The 19,505-nt window shown below is 38.0% G+C and overlaps 2 protein-coding genes across 3 annotated transcripts; one reads left to right on the top strand and one right to left on the bottom strand.

Moving 5' to 3' along the window:
• Nucleotides 1-7,230: 7,230 nt before the first annotated feature.
• Nucleotides 7,231-13,261, bottom strand: stpg1 (sperm-tail PG-rich repeat containing 1). The gene is made up of 8 exons (XM_037795103.1): nt 13,068-13,261; nt 11,777-11,901; nt 11,595-11,696; nt 10,065-10,244; nt 9,872-9,980; nt 9,605-9,767; nt 9,312-9,502; nt 7,231-7,501 (listed from the first exon to the last, which is right to left on the bottom strand). Exons 1-8 carry the CDS (start codon nt 13,087-13,089, stop codon nt 7,428-7,430), a joined length of 966 nt encoding a protein of 321 aa, XP_037651031.1. The 5' UTR covers nt 13,090-13,261; the 3' UTR covers nt 7,231-7,427.
• Nucleotides 13,260-19,263, top strand: meaf6 (MYST/Esa1-associated factor 6). Of its 2 annotated transcripts, XM_037795106.1 has the most exons (8): nt 13,260-13,397; nt 15,256-15,371; nt 16,043-16,130; nt 16,229-16,274; nt 16,383-16,575; nt 17,725-17,754; nt 18,273-18,306; nt 18,800-19,263. In XM_037795106.1, exons 1-8 carry the CDS (start codon nt 13,308-13,310, stop codon nt 18,812-18,814), a joined length of 612 nt encoding a protein of 203 aa, XP_037651034.1. In that variant the 5' UTR covers nt 13,260-13,307; the 3' UTR covers nt 18,815-19,263. The 2 variants fall into 2 exon arrangements, with proteins under 2 accessions (XP_037651034.1, XP_037651035.1); XM_037795107.1 differs by lacking the exon at nt 17,725-17,754.
• The last annotated feature ends 242 nt before the right edge of the window (nt 19,264-19,505 follow it).

Genomic DNA, 19,505 nt, shown 5'->3' with positions numbered 1-19,505 from the left:
TGCTTTTTCCAAAGTGTGGTTATTTTGTTCAAAAGGTCTGACAACAATACATACCTCAAACACAAATGCTTCCCTTGAGTATAGACTATTGCACCAGATTTAGCTTAAAGCCAATTTTAGTCTGCAGTCCTTTGGTAGGTCACAATTAGAAAATACAAACAATGATGTACAACACTAAACAGACAAGACAGATAATTAAAAGAAATAATTTTGTATTATTTTAATGCACAAAATACAGCCGTTGTCCCAGAATTTTCTTCACTGCAAAGTGGAACAGCCCCGATGTAATTTCATTGAAACACATACTACTATTATGGTTGAAATAAATAATTCATAGTCAATTATTAATACAAAAAAAAGTTTTTAAGATGAGATAAGATATTCCTTTATTAGTCCCGCAGTGGGGAAATTTGCAGAGTACAGCAGCAAAGGGGATAGTGCAGAAAACAAGATGCATCAGCTAACACAGTAAAAAAAAGAGCTAAACAAAGTGAAACAAAATATGAACCATTTAAATAGAATAAAAGTATAAAAATAGAAGCAGTATATACAGTATTGACAATAAACAGACTATTAACACAATTGCACAAGTGGAAAATGATATTGCACAGTGAGAATTACACCTTAGTAATAATAATGATAATGATATTGCACAACTACATACAATTTTTAATTTATGTCACTCCATTTTAAAATAATCACATTTTATTTTGAAGGCAACATTGCTTAACTTCCGGCTGTGGTCTTCCTCTCCTTCCTGCTAACTTGACGTCATCGAATGGCAACGAAAAACCGCATGCCGGACAACTGGACTGTACCAACTGTTTCGCAACGGACAGAACTCATTTGCCCATAAAACACCAGCCCAAATAACCAATCAAAGATTGATTAAAAACGTGAAATATTACATTTGATTTACCGTAAAGCCTCTTTCGTCGGTTTAAACCGCAGTAACAGGATATAAAGTGTCCTCCTGGACCCCCGCGAATGGTTTAATCCATCAGATGATTTCCAGCAGCTGAAACAGCCCTGCTGCCTGGAAGGAGGTGAGTTATCATAACAGCACACTGTATGTGTAATCACAGCTATTAATTAATGGAGCTGTAACAGTCATTCTTTCTTTATGGCCAAGATATATATTAGGAAAAATACTCTTAATTAGTACAATAAAGGTCCCATATTGTAAAAAGTGAGATTTTCAGGTCTTTTATATTATAAAGCAGATTTAAGTGCTATAAAAATACTGTTAAACTATCAAAACGCTCATTATATGGAGAAATACACACAGCCCGTATTCAGAAATTTTGTGTTTGCATTTTGCAACAAGCCGTTATAGGATTCCTGTCCATTTGTGATGTCACAAATATACAATATTTAGACCATTACACGGTTTTAAATGTAAACATTCTAAACGTGTCCCAGTTTATTCCCTGTTGCAGTGTATGTAAATAACATCAGCTGACAGGATGTAAACATGGACTCAAACAGTTGCCTAGCAATGCAATTCCATTGAAATGCACTAAAACGAAGCATTTCAGACAGAGGGTTATAAAGTTGTTGTTTTTTTAACATTACAGCATGTAAACATGTTCTAGTAGAAACACAAAATACGTGTATGAACCTGAAAATGAGCACGATATGGGACCTTTAATACAGAAACCTCACTGGAATATTACTGGATACTAATAAGGAAAAACTACCCTTCAAATGTCTCTATAAACCTACCAATGAATGGACAAATAATCCTATATTGTAGGGGGAAAAAATCATTATTTATTTAGGGATATACTATAAAGCACAAAATGTTGTATAAGAAAAACTGACAGGGCATTAGTATGCTGCTTGCGATATTGGTGTTGACAAGCTGATTAACAATTGACATGACCTTCCTGCCACTGCAGGAGACAGAGCAGGGCAGTCTTCCAGGAGGAAATCTGCTGCCCAGTCTTATCTGATAAAAGAAAAGGAAGCAGCAAGAGGATGGAAGAACAAAGAAAATAATCTCAAGGAGACAAACCCTAACTCAGTTTATATATATGGCATTTATTGGATAACTTGGACATATTATAACCCTTTTGTGTTAGTGATTATTATATCGAAATGATGACATCTTCTCGAAGATAAAAGCGTCTTCTGCAGCGGTTGAGGAGGAGTGTCATTAATTTTTAAAAAAGAGGCATTTTATAAATAGTCTGACCAGAACCCACTACACCTTTTTGGTTATTCAAAAAAGAAAAATCAGATTAATTTTAGATGAGGTCATCTATGTTCATCATTTATCTGCAGGACATATAGGATGGCACTGAGTACAAATATACATTAAAAAGCATAATAAAAATTCCCCAAACGCTCATTTAGAGACTCTTTAGAGTAGGATACAACATGATGATGTTAGAGCTGTACTTAAAAGGCCAAATGTATGCAAGCTTTACCAGAGAGATAAAATATGCATGACCCACTTAGCTTGGTGAAGACACTAAGGACTTCTGGTTATGTGGTTGACGCTTCATTCCTTTTCCCTTATAAATACAAACGTTGCCAGTTAAAACTCTAATTTCACATGACCAAAATCTGTCCTTCTGAAAAAAAAAAACTTGAGGGGAGCAGATAATACCCTCTTTTATTTTGCAGTATTCCTTTAAACATGGTACATGGAGGCTACAGACAGCCTGTGATGTGTTGAAACACTGCTAATCAATCCACTGGGCGCCCTAAGATACATGAAAGCAGCTCCATCGGGGCTAATGGGAGTTGGATCTGAACTGTTGGTGCCTGTGAGGGAGCGAACGGCTCTGTTGTTGAGTCTGGAGTCTCTGGTAAAAAACGATTTGTTGATGCAGTAACGGGATTTGGAAATGCAAGGGCAGGAAATGCAATACGTCTGTAGAGGAAAGGCAGGCAGCGCTCAATAAACCTCACATATCTTGTTTATCTGCACGAGAACCTTTGTCTCCTTCTGAACAGACACATTGGATCAATATACTACCGTATACATACTACAGTATTTGTTGCTGCAGACAGGTTGAGAGCAGCGTGATGACACTGGTCACACTGTAAACGTGTTGTTTTTCTACTACTGTAAGTCATGTGTTATTGAAGGAATGATGTTATTTTCAAGGCTACAACCTCAAAATAAATACATGATCTAACTTATAAGAGCGCATGCATCTCGATCAGTGAAGGGACTCTTTGTTGCACTGGTGATAAGGTACTCAGACAAAGATCGCAGTGAGGCGATAAACAGACTAGAGCTAAACCTTTAAAGTTATCAGGTCTCATTTACCATCTACTGCAGCTGTATGCATCTGTTGACGGCCACACTCTCTATATAAGGAGAAATATAAGAGAATAACAGAGTATACAGTAGAGTTGCAACAAGTAATCGATTAGTTGTCAGCTATTAAATTAATCGCCAACTATTTTAATAATCAATTTGTTGATTTGAGTAATTTTTTAAGAAAAAAAAGTAAAAATTCTCTGATTCCAGCTTCTTAAATGTGAATATTTTCTGGTTTCTTTATGACAGTAAACTGATTATCTTTGAGTTGTGAACAAAACAAGACATTTGAGGACGTAATCTTGGGCTTTGGGAAACACTGATTGACATTTCTTACATTTTTCTGACATTTTATAGACCAAACAACTAATCGATTAATCGAGAAAATAATCGACAATGAAGATAATCGTTGGTTGCCGCCCTAGTCTACAGCCATACTAGCAGCTCTGAGAGTCTAACATCAGCATGCTGAAATGCTCATAACAGAGGATAGCGGAGGGTGAAAAGAGGTGCTGTAGCACAGCTGGTAAAAGTAAAGCGCTTTTTGAACATTGAAGCATGTAAACATGTTTAAGTATAGGAACCCAAAATACAAAGTGTGCACCTGAAAATGAGCATATGTCCTCTTTAATATTCATCCTCTTGGCACCATGAACATCTACTACCAAATGTCATTGCAATCCATCCATGATGATGGTACTAGAGGAAAAGTCAGGGGGATCACCAACGACATGAAGATTACTCCTCTGGGGACCATAAATGTCTTTATAGTTTCAATCTATCCATTAGTTGTTGAGTTATTGCGGTCTGGTGCGGACCGACCGACTGACTGACCCACATTGTCATCCCAATCGCCACTAGCATGGCTAAAAAACTAAATATGATGGACAAGCAGGATAGGAAAATCCTCAAATGCTTCACTGTGTTTTTCTCATATTTCTGATTCCATAAATACACCATGTGTCTTTAAACGTTTTATGCGAGACTTATAAAATTACAGCAGAACGAATTGTGCCTGCGATCCCCTGATGTACTGCCAGGCAACAGACATAAGTAGACATGATTATCTCTTAACTCTGATTCAGGCAGCGTCACTTTAGCGAGTCAAATTAGTTTTATTGGATCTCTCAGACTATTATTGGTATAATTTAGAGCCAAATCTAACCTAATATATATGGTTAGACTATTAAATGCATGAATAAGGTCAGATCTTTAATCAGCAAAGATCGATGAGGAACCGATTCAACCTGCATGCATCCTACAACAAAGAGCTTTCTCAGTGAGACTTCCTTTTGAGAGAGTGCATGTCCGTACTCGCCTACACCTGACTGAGACATGGGGAGGTTCAGAGACTCTCCCATAAACCCACAGAGGCACGTAGTTAATTGCCCCTCCTACACACGACCACAAAGGCAACCGCCGGCCTAAAGAGCCTGCAGTTACACTTAAAACATCCGTCTGGATCCTCCCTGCACGTTTGACCAAGAGGGGGAGAGCACATTTCAGTCTGCAAAAGGGAGTCATAAAATGCTCTGCTTATTGTAAAAAACCCTCATGTGCACAAAGGTTTGATTTTACAGGGCGAGTACACATATTTGGAGAGCACACTGCTGAAGTCAGAGTCTGAATATAACTACAGCTGCTACAGTGTGGGAGTCAAGCATGTCTGCAGTTGGTGCGGTTATCGAGTGCAGAGCTGGAGAAAAAAAATCTCCGACTGATTTCCTTGCGAGCAGATGACACTGTGGTTTAAACTGGATAGCATCCTCGCTCTTTGCAGATGGAAAAAAAAAGCTTGAGGTATAAATAAAAACTCGTTGGCACCATGTTGTTGTTTTATTCTGTCATTTCCAGAGAGCAGAAATCTTTCCGTGAGAGTAGTTTCCATGTCAACAGCTGCATCTGGTGAACACAAGATGCCATGACAACTACCCGGAGTGAAAACATTTTAAGGAAATACACTTATTTGCTTTCTGGCGGAGAGTTAGATGAGACAATTTACACCAATTACATTATCTATATGTCAAATATAAAGCCACATCTAGCAGGTGCTTAGCTTAGCTTAGCATAAAGACTCAAAAACAGCTGGCCTGGCTCGGTCTACAGGTTACAAAAACGCATAACAGCACCTCTAAAATTCACTAATTAACATGTTATATCTTGTTTGTTTAGTATGTGCAAAAACTTTGCAGTTTGCCAGGCAACCTGCAGCAAGTTACTGTACCAAGTCAAGAAATACTAGTTCCTTTTTTTTTGTCCTTTTTTGTACAGATTAAACAAACAAGATATAACATGTTGGGCTGATTTTTATTAGTGTTGCACAGAGTTAAGCTAACTGTTTCCCCTTGTTTCCAGTGTGTAAGCTAAGCTAAGCTAAGCGTCTGCTGGCTGTAGCCTCATATTCAAACCTGCAAAAACTGATTTTTTTGGGGCCATTTGGAGGCAGTGGAAACACGGTGTGAACGCAACAATGACATCTCGTCACCTATTATGTTGATAAAGCAAACATGTTACACTCCCAGCTGTTACGGAGCAACATTATCATTCATTTGGAGGCAGTGTTTCTGGTCACCTGATGAATCTAAGTCCAATATCTGCTGTCTTATGCTGAGCTGGTAATGTACAGTGATTTTATTTTAGAGTTTTTTCGCTTAAAGCTACACTATGGCAGTGAACCAAAACAATAAATTGTGGCCGAACAACTAAATGAGCTGAAACTCACTATGAAGCTCCGTAAAGCCGAGGTGAGCTGCAGATTCAGATGATAATACTCTGTTTGTTCAGCCTCAAGTTCGAAATTTTGGCCGTCGCCATCTTGATTTTTTGCCGCCACCATGTCGTTTTTTTGCAAGCAGAAGTGACACGAGAGGGTGGAGCCAAGTACAACCGCAGCTGAATAAGACATTTTTAGGCGACCAAAATGTTAAATTAACTTTCATGAACTGAAAACACACTGAAAGGGTTAAAGTTTTAAGACGAAAACACAGACAACTCTCAGACCGGACAACGCCGTAATAGCGTCCTGTCAATCACAAGGTAGCCCCGCCTTAAAGCATCCCCTGCTTTATGGTCTATTTGACTCTAAATGGGACCATAATTTACTAAATTAACACCATGCTGTATTGAAGAAGACTTGAAACTAGAGATTGAGACCATAAACTCATGTTTACAATGTTTACTGAGGTAATAAATCAAGTGAGAAGTAGGCTCATTTTCTCATTGACTTCTATACGATCAGACTTCTTTTTGCAACCAGAGGAGTCGCCCCTTGCTGGCTGTTAGAAAGAATGCAAGTTTAAGGCACTTCAGCATTGGCTTCACTTTTGAGAACCGGAGGTTGCCCACTGATCACTACGAGCGACCCTTTTCACATGGCTTTCCATTGTCATCTGATACATTATGATGAAAATATTGTAGCTGCTTTAAATATAAGAGTGGTATCAATCAACTCCATGCCAGAAAGCAAACAAGCACATTACCCAAAATGTGAAACTTCAAAACAAACGTGAGGTCAGAAAAGTGGTAAAGCCACTGATCCAACAATATAACAATGTGATAAAGGCTGACGACTGATGTGTGTGCATTTGTCTTTCGGGTTAAACGCCATCCCTGCCTCATGCCCAGTCAGTCACATTGCTCACATACAGTCCCACTCCACCCCTCTGTCTGCCCTCTAGCAGTTGGCACAGCGGTGTCATCTCAAGCTCTCAGCTGTTACTGTGGCGTACCAGTGACTGGACCAGCAGCTGTCGGGGACCGTGGCGACACTCACTTCTATAATCATCTCCACATTAGAGCATCAGGAAATATACGTGAGGATAAAATGTATGGCTTTTCAAGTGTTTTGGCACTCCCTTACATTACCATTATAGAATAAATACACTATGTGATTCATCTTTCAAAATATCTCTAACATCTCATCGGCCTACTTAAACATAGAAATAGAGGCTAAATGGTTGCAAACATTTAATTTTCATCCTTTTTTTGCTCAACAAATACTGATCTCTCTCTATATATATATAAAAGTCAGATACATGAACCCGTGCACATTTAAACATAGAAACACATACCTTGCATAGAAGCGTTTTTATACAGATAATCATGTGTGTGATGAATGTACATATCTGCAGGGCAGTTTTCCTTGAAAGCTTCATACAGGTAGCCAGATTCTGGACTCGTTGCAAAAGAAGGACTGCTTTGGCAAAATCCGTGGATCATAGAAACCTGGAAAGAAGGAGAGAAAGTTGAACTTAATGCTTTCATACTTGCAATCATATGACACAATTAAAGACTACAGACATGTCTTTCTCCTATAGCCAGAGAAAGTGATGTCAGACAAATGGACAACCTGAGCTTCTAATTATGCCTGTAGCTTTAAATCAAGTTGAACTTTATATAATAGGACAGCAACCAGTTGCAGGGGAGTTACACTTCTCTCATGCTCAGGGCGATAAGAGACAGAGATGAATGTTCAATGAGCAACAGCTTTGGTCTCTCGCTAAAATGCCAAAAGTCCAGGAGGGGCATTCCCTGTTTAAATGTGTCACAGCTTGGTGTAGGTGGAGAATTTACCCATTCAGCTCCACGCCAAAAAACTACTACTTCTTTTAAACAGAGAATATTTCTGCCCTCCAATCAGCGATTCAGAGTACCTACATTTAAACACAACAGGCTGAAGAATTCTTTTATACATCAGTCTATCCTTTTGCTAAACCAAAATCAGTGTGCTGCTAAATAAGATCTGAATCCAGAGGATAAAATGTGAGATGTTTAACTGTCATAACTGTTTGTCATATGTGTAACTTTATGAAATATCTTGAACTGAACTGCCGAAGGATGCAATATCACTTTCAATGTAAACTGACAAACGTATCGTATCGTATCGTATCGTATCGTATCGTAATCTACTTCTCTAGGTCACTTCTTGGCTTCAAATATGGATGTATTGCACATTTTCTTTTTTAAGGATAACCAGGGCTATTTAAAAATAGAGAAACATTTGATGTGAATAGTTGCATTACAGATTTATGATATGACGATACACATGTAGAATTTAGGTTTGCCTTGAAAACTCCAGTTACAAAATGCATTTATTACACGGCTTTGTTGAATACTCAATTCTGATTGGTCAATCATGGCGTTCTATGGTCTGTTATTTCTTTATAGAGACGTTGCTATGCAGTTTTGATGTCAGACTCTGTCGTGTAATAAGCAGGATAGTGTACAGTTTATTTCACAACAGTTACTCCAGTCAACCCTCACTAACCTTTCTGACTTTATAGGTGTCAAGGGTCAAAACCCTAGAATGTAAATTATTTACAAAAGCATCATAACCAATAAACATAGGCAAACAGACATTTTTTCCAGCGTCTTCCCTGACTTTATAAAGTTTTACAGAACCGTACTTATATGTACATGTTTCTTCGGTAGCCATACAAGTACAGTTAAGATAATTTTGCTCATAAGGAAGAAGACTATTGATGTAGATAAACAGTGAGACTGACGGGGTTAAAGGAAAAATCCCAGGCAGCTTCTGGGAGTAACGTTATGATAAAATGTTGTCATTAAATTTTCATGTGCACCTACTTTTCCTTACCCGGCCTCATTTGCATAATACTTAAATCAGCAGTTTCCTACATTCCCCACATTTTAACAGCTCCCAGAGCGGGGATGCAAATTTAATGCAAACCTAATCTAATCCCAATGTATTTATTTAAAGATGTACAAATTAGCACGTGACTATATTTCACACCACAACCAGCTCGCTGCAGAAGTCAGTATCTCAACATATCCTGTATATAATGATTAGGCTATAAAGAAAGCTTTTCTCTGGACCGTCTGGTGTTTATTGTGTTTTGGGGAGCCAAAGAGTTTTCTTTAAATAATCCTGACATCACATCACCTGTATTTGTCTAGTTAGTTACAGAAATAAGAAAACACATACATACCGACAACCAAAATGTCCTGTAAAATACAAGTTATAAAAAAAAGTATTTATGTTTTATGTAGTAGATTTGGGTTTTTTAGGCATTACCTGGACCTGGCATCATGTCGGCCGGTGAGTTTTGGGGGATCCTTTCAGTTCTGGATGCGAATGCAGCAGTGGGCATGGGATGCTTCGACAGGCCGTTATAATCCCCTATGTCATACTGCCCGGGTCCCGGCAAGGGAGGGTCCTTTGGAACGATCACAGGAGGCGCTGTTATCGCCAAATAATATCCCCTCCTGTAAAAACACAGTTCACAGAATTCACATTTTTTTAGGCTATTGAAGAGAAATAACTGGGGGACACATAAGCAAAGCGATAGATATTGTGTGTTTACTCACTTGGTCCTCTTGACCGGTTCAGGGCTCTGATGGGGACTGTAGGCTCCTGGGCCTGGTACATGGTTGTCAACCGGAGGAGGGAATCTCTGAATTGTTGATTTGAAGGGGGACGAGACCGCCTTGGAGCCGTGCTGGATTAAGTGGCTGCTCAACACGTAGTGGCCTTTAACAAAATGTGTGATGTAAGATGTTAAACTAAGATAAATAAAATGAAGACTAAAAAGATGAAATGAGATTATGCATGACTTTTCACAGAGAGGTAATTACTTGGAGACGGCCCCTTTTTGATTTGGTAAAAAGAGTCGCGTCCAGTTTTTGACCGGAAGGCTGATGTACCATCCACTGCAGAGAAGCTCTTTCTTCCGCCACAACTGACCTGTCCATGCAGAAGAAACACAAAAAGTTGCACAAGATGCACAACATAGTCTTTAAAAGCAACTTGCATAATTCACATACATACATCATATTGATTCGGAGCAGGAGTTCTGTCCTTCGGACCATCCAGCTGCACAGCCACAGGCGACCTGAACACCCTGGAGGCTCCAATGCTGAAGTTATCCTTGTTTATGAAGGAGCTATCCAGGTTGTATGCATTTGGTGCTGGGAGGGATCTCAGTCGTTTATTGGAAATCCAGGCAGTCTGTTAGAGAGGATGAAATGCACACAGTTTTTAAAAACATATATGGTGTATTGACAGGCGATCAGCAGAATCTACACTTTTAGGGGGGTTTAGCAATCATGGGACACAATTTAGTCATGTTGGGAAATAAGATTTACAGAAATTTTCGTTAAATTAAGTAAACACTTAAAGGATCACATCTAAGTGACTAATGGGGACAACATTTTTTTGAATTGGTCCAGTATTGAGGGAGAACTCTGCAGCCGCTAAACAAGCTGTAATGTAATCACTTGGGGCAACCTGGTAGCGTCAGTTTACGTCCACTAAAGGTGCTTGTTTTTGCCACTGCAAGGCTCAGATTGTTGTTAAGGATTTTCAGTGTCATGGCTGAATATTTAGACAATGTGGTTTCGACAATGTGGATGCGATGCAGGATTTCAGAGCGATGCTTCTCCGAGCGAGACGCACAATAACAAACAGACCGGATTAAGCGAAAGGTAAGAAAAAAGGTTTAATTTCTCTGTAGGGTCCTTTTACATAATGCTATCAGACACTTATAATAACAATCTGAGCCTGTCAATGATTACATTACAGCTTGTTTAGTTGCTGCCGTCGGAAGTGTTCTCCCTCAGTACTGGACCAATTTCAAAAAGTGTTGTCCCCATTAGTCACACAAAGACATGGGAAAATAGAGTCCAGGTTGAAAAATACCAAAGTTATCCTTTAAAGGTCCCATATCGTGCTCATTTTCAGTTTCATTCTTGTATTTTGTGTTTCTACTAGAACATGTTTACATGCTGTAATGTTAAAAAAACAACTTTATTTTCCTCATACTGTTGGCCTGAATATGCCTGTATTTACCCTCTGTCTTAAACGCTCCGTTTTAGTGCATTTCGACGGAATTGCAACGGGATTGCGTTGCTAGGCAACAGCTTGGGTCCATGTTTACTTCCTGTCAGCTGATGTTATTTACATTCACTGCAACAGGAAATAAACTGGGACACATTTAGAATGTTTATGCTTAAAACCGTGTAAATATTGTATATTTGTGACATCGCAAATGGACAGAAATCCTAACAGCTTGTTTCAAACGCACAATTTCTGAATACGGGCTGTGTGTGTTTCTCCGTATATTGAGCGTTTTGATAGTTTAACAATATTTATAAAGCACTTAAACCTGCTTTATAATATAAAAGACATGAAAATCTCACTTTTTACAATATGGGACCTTTAAATGAATAGCAGATTAAAGGTTTCAAATAAGTATGAAATTTATTTTTCTTTCTTAAACTCTGTATTTCTATAATCCTGTCTATGGCCCTGCTCAGCATGCAACCTGAAATCAGTGCACATGACTTGGGGAAACCTGACCTTAGATGCAATAAAGCCTGTGGTGCCTTTCTTTGAGAAGGAAGGACTTTTGACTTCAGCGCTGAAACTACGGCCATATCTGCCTGGTCCTGGATTTACATTCTGAAAAACAAACACACATCTTCATGTTTATATTGCATTGTTTTGTTTTTTTAGCTGATACTTTATAGTGACGTCCCTACCGGACAGACTTCTGAAGTGAATCTCCTCGCTTGAGATGAAAACCCCTTCTTTTCTTCATGTGCTATCACCACTCTTTGGTATTTTGTTGGTATTGAACATGAAGCGGTATACGCCCCATACTTATCTGTTTTAAAAATCAAAAATAATAATTGTTATATTAGATAGATAGATAGATAGATAGATAGATAGATAGATAGATAGATAGATAGATAGTAACTTTATTTAACCCGAGGGAAATTCAAGTTTCCAGCATCACAGTTCCATAGTGCAAAACATGTTAGTAAAAAGGCAGTAAAAAAGTTAGTAGTGCAAAGTACAAAAAAATATACCAGATATAAAAATACAAGGAGATGAAGAAAACTGTTAAAACTAAATATAGTGCAGGATAACAGCTGTGATACACGACTATTAAAAAAGTGAATATAGTGCAGAAGAAACTGTTAAAATTAATATAGTGCAGGGTAACAACAGCTGAGATACAGGACTATTAAAAAAGTGAATATAGTGCAGTAGAGACTGTAAAAAAATATTATTGTGTATGTTAAAAAAACATTATATTTATTAGCTAAAGAAAAATATAATAAAGTTTTCACTTAAGACGAAGTGCAGAAGAAACTGTTAAAACTGAATATAGTGCAGGGTAACAACTGTGATACAGGACTATTAAAATTAAAAAAAAAAGTGAATATAGTGCAAAAGTGACTGTTAAAAATATTATTGTGTATGTTATAACAAAGAAAATATTTATTAGCTTAAAAAAAAAAATTAAATAAAGTTTTCACTTAAGACGAAGTGCAGAAGAAACTGTTAAAACTGAATATAGTGCAGGGTAACAACTGAGATACAGGACTACTAAAAATGTGAATATAGTGCAGAAGAAACTGTTAAAAATGGATATAGTGCAGGGTAACAACTGTCATACAGGACTATTAAAATTAAAAAAGTGAATATAGTGCAAAAGAGACTGTGAAAAAAATATTATTGTGTATGTTATAAAAAAAGATATATTATATTTATTAGCTTAAATAAAAAATTAAATAAAGTTTTCACTTCAGACAAAGTGCAGAAGAAACTGTTAAAACTGAATATAGTGCAGGGTAACAACTGAGATACATGACTATTACAAATGTCAATATAGTGCAGAAGAATCTGTTAAAAATATTATTGTGTATGTTTAAAAAAATATTATATTTATTAGAATAATTATTTTTTTTTATTATTTATTTAATTGCTAAAAAAAGTTTATCTAATTAGTAAAGTTAGTAAAGTAAAGTTTTCACTTAGACTCACTTTGATGATATCCTCTGTACATGTTGCCTATAGTTCATCATGTAGAAAGTACAAATCTGAAGCCATAATAAAGATCTCGTTGCCATGGCGACGTGACAACACGTCGCTGACGTCCTTTCCGGTCCTTCAGCGCCATCTCTCGGCAACATGGCGGTCCTTCTTCACCACCAGCCCGCTTCAAACCAAACCGACCGAACCGCCTCTGTGTTTTGTTTCTAAACCAGATAGCTTCGATCCATCATGGCGATGCATGCGAAGGCGACTCCACCACAGATCCCGGACACCCGCCGGGAGCTGGCCGAGCTGGTGAAGAGGAAACAAGAGCTCGCTGTGAGTTTCATCAGATATGAATGTTTAATAACCGAAGAATCAGAGAGAACGGGACTCTGATGCCAGCCGTTAGAGGCGAAACCGAGGCCATGCTAAGGGCTAAGCTACGTGCTAAGCTAATGCTGCTAACGGTGGCTACAAGGCCTATAGAAGGAGGATGGGACACGGGTGAGAGGGTATTGCGCATGCGCAGTGTAACTCAGGTGCTCCACAGACAGACTCAGAATTGTGTTTATTGCCAGGTGTAAGAGGTAAACACTAGGAATTTGCTTTGGTTTTGTTGGTGAAAGTAAACAGTATAATAAAAAAAGAATGGATTAAAACGTTGGAATAAAATAAGAATTAAAAAAATGAATTTCTACCAATATACAATAAACAATATAATCTATAAACATGATATAAACAGATTGTGCAAACAATCAGGTACCAGAGAGAGATAATTATTGTAAATTTCCATCATTTGAATATGCTTTGGCAACATGTACAGTGTTACGTCATGCCTATAAAGCCATTTCAGAATCAGAATCAGAATCAGAATTGTGTTTATTGCCAGGTGTAAGAGATTTACACTAGGAATTTGCTTTGGTTATGTTGGTGCAAGTCAAACAGTATAATAACAAAATAGATAAAAACGTTAGAATAAAATAGAATTAAAAAAATTTAAATTTTAAGAATATACAATATACAAAATAAGCTTTAAACAAAAATAAACATGATATATACAGATAGTGCAAATATTGCCAGAGTGCAAACAACATTTGAATTGAATTGAAAAAAATTGAGAGAGGGATACAGTAGGGGGGTGGTATTGAGAGTGTATAAGAGAGGGGGAGAGTCAGTGTTGGCAGGGCATCGGTGTATATGTGTGAGAGGCTGTTGGAGAGCCCCACTGCCATGAGGAAAAAACTGTTTTTATGGCGTGAGGTTTTGGTCCTGATGGACTTTAACCTCCTGCCAGAACCTCCTCCACTTTTCAGGAAATCCTTTGTCCCCCGAGACATCAAACTGTACAACACCTCTCGGGGGGGGGACGACGACGACAAAGGAGGAGGGCCTGCAGGACAGATAATAATAATGCAGTTTTCTTCATTTCTTCATCTTCTTGTATTTTTATATTTGGTACATTTTTTTTGTACTTTGCACTATTAACTTTTTTACTGCCTTTTTTACTAACATGTTTTGCACTATGGAACTGTGATGCTGGAAACTTGAATTTCCCTCAGGATCAATAAAGTTACCATCTATCTATCCATCTATCCATCTATCTCTCTATCTCTCTATCTATCTATCCATCCATCCATCCATTTATCAATCTATCTATCATCTATCCATCTCGACGAGTGCAGGTCAGATTCTACTGCGCATGTGCAATACCCCCGGAGATATGACGTATTGATGACGCGTGACGCAGCCTCCTTTCCATAGGCCTTGGTTCACTCCAGCAGTGCTAGCTGGTTAGCTCATGCTAAGCTAGCTAGCTACTGTTAAGACAATGCTGTAGAGAGCGTTGTTAACTATTGTCCAGATATCTAACAGCGACTTTGCCGGTAATGTTTAGTCAGCTAACGTTTCACTCATGTGTTGCTAAATCCATTTGATTTTAAAATATGAAACGTTTTGTGCCGCAGCCAGCGTGCTAACCAGCGTGCTAACCAGCTAGCATAGCTACATTTAGCCGCCCGGTTCTTCTTCTTCTTCTTCTCTCGCTTTTAACGGCAGCTTTGTTAAAGGAGTATACCGCCACCTACTGGACAGGGTTGTGTAACATTACATCATTTCATCCTTCCTCCACCTAATTTCTCACAATTAATACAAGTTTTAATCTTTTTTTTCTTCTTTTTTTTATACAATATCTTAGGAGACATTGGTGAACTTGGAAAGACAAATATATGCATTTGAAGGCAGCTACCTAGAAGACACCCAGATGTATGGCAACATCATCAGAGGATGGGACCGATACCTCACCAACCAAAAGTAAGTATCGGATACATTACTCTAGTCTGCAACCTGCGGCTCCGGAGCCACATGCGTCTCTTTAGCTCCTCTCCAGTGGCTCCCTGTGGATTTATAAAAATGGAAATGAATAACAGTTTTTTGTTTACATTTTCATTTTTATTTATCATTGTTGTAGGTCTATGGTACGACGGTACGACGGAGTATTAGGGCCACATTGAGGAAAAATAAATAAATGTGAGATTTCGAGAATAAAGTCATAGGTTTATAAAGTAGTAATTTTGCGCGTTATTTTCTTTTTTTCTCGTAAAGTTATGACTTTATTCTCGTAATATTACAACTTTTTTTCCTCGTTAAGTTACGACTTTATTATGGTAATATTACAACTTTTCTTCCTTGTTAAGTTATGACTTTATTCTCGTAATATTACGACTTTTTTCTCGTAAAGTTATGACATTATTCTTATATTATTACAACTTTTTTTTCTTGAAATAGTATAACTTTATTCTCATTAAATTAAGACTTTTTTCTCGTAATATTATGACTTTTATCTCTTTGCTTTGTTATATGATGAAAACTGGCAAGAAAATGGTTCAACACTGTCGAAGTGTTATGGAATTAATGAGCTGGTGCATGGTGGGAACTTTGTGCAATTCCATTTGATCATAACCATATTTCTGCCATTTCAACAGGAACTCCAATAGTAAGACTGATAGAAGGAATAGGAAATTCAAGGAAGCCGAGCGTTTATTCAGCAAGTCATCCGTCACATCAGTTGCAGTAAGTCCCTCTCTCACTGGACTTTTTCACACAATATATTAGTTGCTAATTTGCTGCATGACTACTAATGCAACCGCACTCTCTGTTTTGATTTGCAGGCAGTGTGCGCACTCGGTGGGATTCCGGATCACATGAATGAAAAACGTGAGTAGTTTTTTGTAGTTTTCTCAAACCAAGCAGCGTTGGGGAAAAGTTTCTCTATCGTAGTCTTTGCTACTTTCTGACACTGCTGTCGCTTCGGTTCCCCGTCAGGTGAGGCGGGCAGCGGCACGGAAAGCGACGCCTCTCCGGATCTCCAGAACCAAGAGAACGAGCCCAGCCAGGAGGACACGGAAGACGTGGACTCGACGTTGCAAGACCTAAAGCCTCAGAAAGCTGCCTCCTCTTCCTCCTCAGGCAGCCATCACGGGAGCCATAAGAAGAGGAAGAACAAAAACAGACACAGGTACACAATGAAGTTACAAGACGCAGTGTGTCAGCATGCCGTTTAGTCTCTGCTTCTTTTTTTGCTTCAGACTGTGCTGTTAAATTGACATCAAATTTCATGATTTCTTAATAAGGGGTCTGTTCAAGATTCTGATTTCCCGCCTATCCTGATCCTATTTTGGTACCATAGCTTAGTCATTTTAAACTTCTTAGTGACACGAGACGCTTCTTTCTGATTCCAATTCAGACACAGAATAACCCGGTTACCTTAAGGCGTGATTCCCAATGTTTTTGACTTGTGACCCCTTAAAATGAAGCTACTTGTGAACCCTCATCAGAGCTTATGGCCTCAGTATAAGCATTAGTTGTGAGCAGTTCAATCAAAGAGCGATTTTTCCTTCTCAAGTTGTTTCATTTGAAGGATTTTTTAGAGACATAAAGAGGTCAAAGTATCAAGTGTTTTACAAGAAAAAGTCAAGAAAAAACAAACATAATTTTGTATAAGAGAAATATACCGTAGTGGCCAGAAAATAAGATGACCACAATACGAAGCTTGTTTTTGGAAAAATATCTGAAAATACAAAATGCTTTCAGACTAGTCCTGTTGGGGAAGTTTCCCAGAGACGCTGTTAGTCCAAGGATAAGTAAAAAGTGAAGGGAATATCTGATGTTGGGAACATTTAAATGTAAGGTCTTTAAATGTAATACTTAAATATAATTTTCTTCTCTGTCATACCTTTTAATCTTCTTGAGAACCTCTCATATTTTGGGTATTTCCAACACTTAGCTAAACTCCAACTTAAGAGCATGTAAACACACTGATTGTTTATTGGTGAGTCTAGTTTGGTTATTATAAGAGTCGATGTCGTCACAAATGACTGGTTCGTTAAGTAGAATTGTTGTTTACACTACGCTATATGTGTAATGTGGCTGTGTGTGTGTGTTACCGTAACTGTTTATTGTCAACCTGTTTTCCCTGACTCAGGCTTCACTGTTCTAACCACATATTAACACAGCAGGTGCTCCTCCTAACACACTGTGACGGAGTGGCTCTCTCACTCTGTAAAGTCTGGACTGCAGTATTATTATGTAGACGTAGGGCTTTAGACTCAGGTTGGTGAACTAACAGTTGCTGCTCTCTTCCTTCCCCTAATGCTGACCCCCCCAGTCCTTCTGCCATGTTTGATTATGACTTTGAGTAAGTCTGAATTTTACTTCCTGTTCCTGTGGTCTTTACATCCTGCCTGCATCCTCCACCTTTTCCACTGTTTTCCCTGCTCTCTCTCTGTCTTGCTTCTGCTGACCTAGACGTTGAGTTTAAGCCTGCTAGTTTATTCAGTCATACTGCATGTCCAACACTTCCATCACTTGAATGCACATCAGCATCCAGCACTCTGATCTCTCCATTAGATTCTCTTGCTTGTTACTGGGGGTATTTTCATATCTTTCTGACCCCCAGATCCATTTCAAGTGTGCTTCCCCTAACGCCAGTAATTATTAAGTAAAGCATTGCTGGTGTTGTCAGATGCTGGGCTGGCTACAGGTCTGTGCACAAACAAGAACAAACACATGGTCATTTAGCGTTCTTGTTATGGGCTTATTTCTATAGGCTTCTTCATGATACAGTAGTGGTACCGTTTCTTAACCGTAATTCCCATCAAAACCAGGTTTATGATCTGTTAATATCTAACGCAGCCTTCCTTTGTTTTATTGCAGATTTGACATGAAGGTTAACAAGAAACCACGAGCTGTAAGTTGAGTTATTTTTGTTTTATTTAGCTATAAGTGGAGTTATTTTTGTTTTATTTAGCTATAAATTGATTTATTTCTGTTTTTATTTAGCTATAAATTGAGTTATTGTTGTTTTATTTGTCTAATAATACTGTTATTTGGGCTGAAACTAGCGATTATTTTCATTAGTGACTAAACTGTCAGAAAATAGTGAAAATGGTCTTTTTAGAATTTCCCACCGACGAAGATTGCATCTTCTGACCAACAGTCCAAAACCCAAAGATATTCTGTTTATTATCATGTATTATAAAGAAAAAGCATAGAATACTCACCCAAATATTTTGCATTTTTGCTTAAAATCCGACCATTCTGACTCAAATTATTATTTTATAATCAAAATAATTAATTTTCTCTGCCGATCGATTAATCTTATTGTTGCAGCTCTGACTGTGATGATCTGCGTCTTTACTTCAATAATTGTTCTCATTCTTTGTCCTCTGTTCCTTCTGCAGGACTATTCAACTTAACAAAGAGGACTGGAACACCCGGACACACCTGAGGAGGATACCTGTAGAGAAACACAAGATTTCTGGACTTTATTAACTTTGTATGCCTTTTTTTTTTTTCGTCATTTTTTTTTTTCTCCAGTTGTCATATTTCAGCCTGTACTGTGTGTATTGCTTGAAACATTCCCCCCCCCCCGACACCTACCTTCGGTTGAGGTTAACATTTTAACCTACCAAGTAAAAATATGGTGTTGCATGTTACTCGAGGCCTGACGAGGCTGCCCCTCCAGTAACACACCATTTTGTATAGTGTTAAAAAGATTGTATTTATTATGTAGTTAATTTCCAATTGGAAGAACGTCTTTTTTTTTTTTTTAAGCATCACATAGTCGTATTACCCCCGAATACCCCGGATTCTTTTATTACATGGTTGTTTTTTGCAAAAAATAATAAAATCCCAGTAACGTGAATATGTTTTGGTTGTTTATTAAAAAGCAGTGCTCGGCATCGCTCATCACAGAAGTTAAAGGATTGTTGGGATTTTGTAAAGCAGCTGTAATAATCACCGTGTTTTTTCTTGTGTCAATCACTGGCAGATGCCTGCCTGTGAAAACTTTGAAATTGGCCCAATTGTTGGATGGAGTTCCCACACATAGGGTCCATAAAAAGTTGTGTTATGGAATAGTTTATTCCCAAGTATTATCACTGTTTA

The sequence above is a fragment of the Sebastes umbrosus genome, chromosome 15 (assembly GCF_015220745.1).
Source record: "Sebastes umbrosus isolate fSebUmb1 chromosome 15, fSebUmb1.pri, whole genome shotgun sequence".
Lineage (NCBI taxonomy): Eukaryota > Metazoa > Chordata > Actinopteri > Perciformes > Sebastidae > Sebastes > Sebastes umbrosus.
The sequence above is the reverse complement of the archived record's forward strand: the minus strand, read 5'-3'. Positions and strand labels throughout refer to the sequence as shown.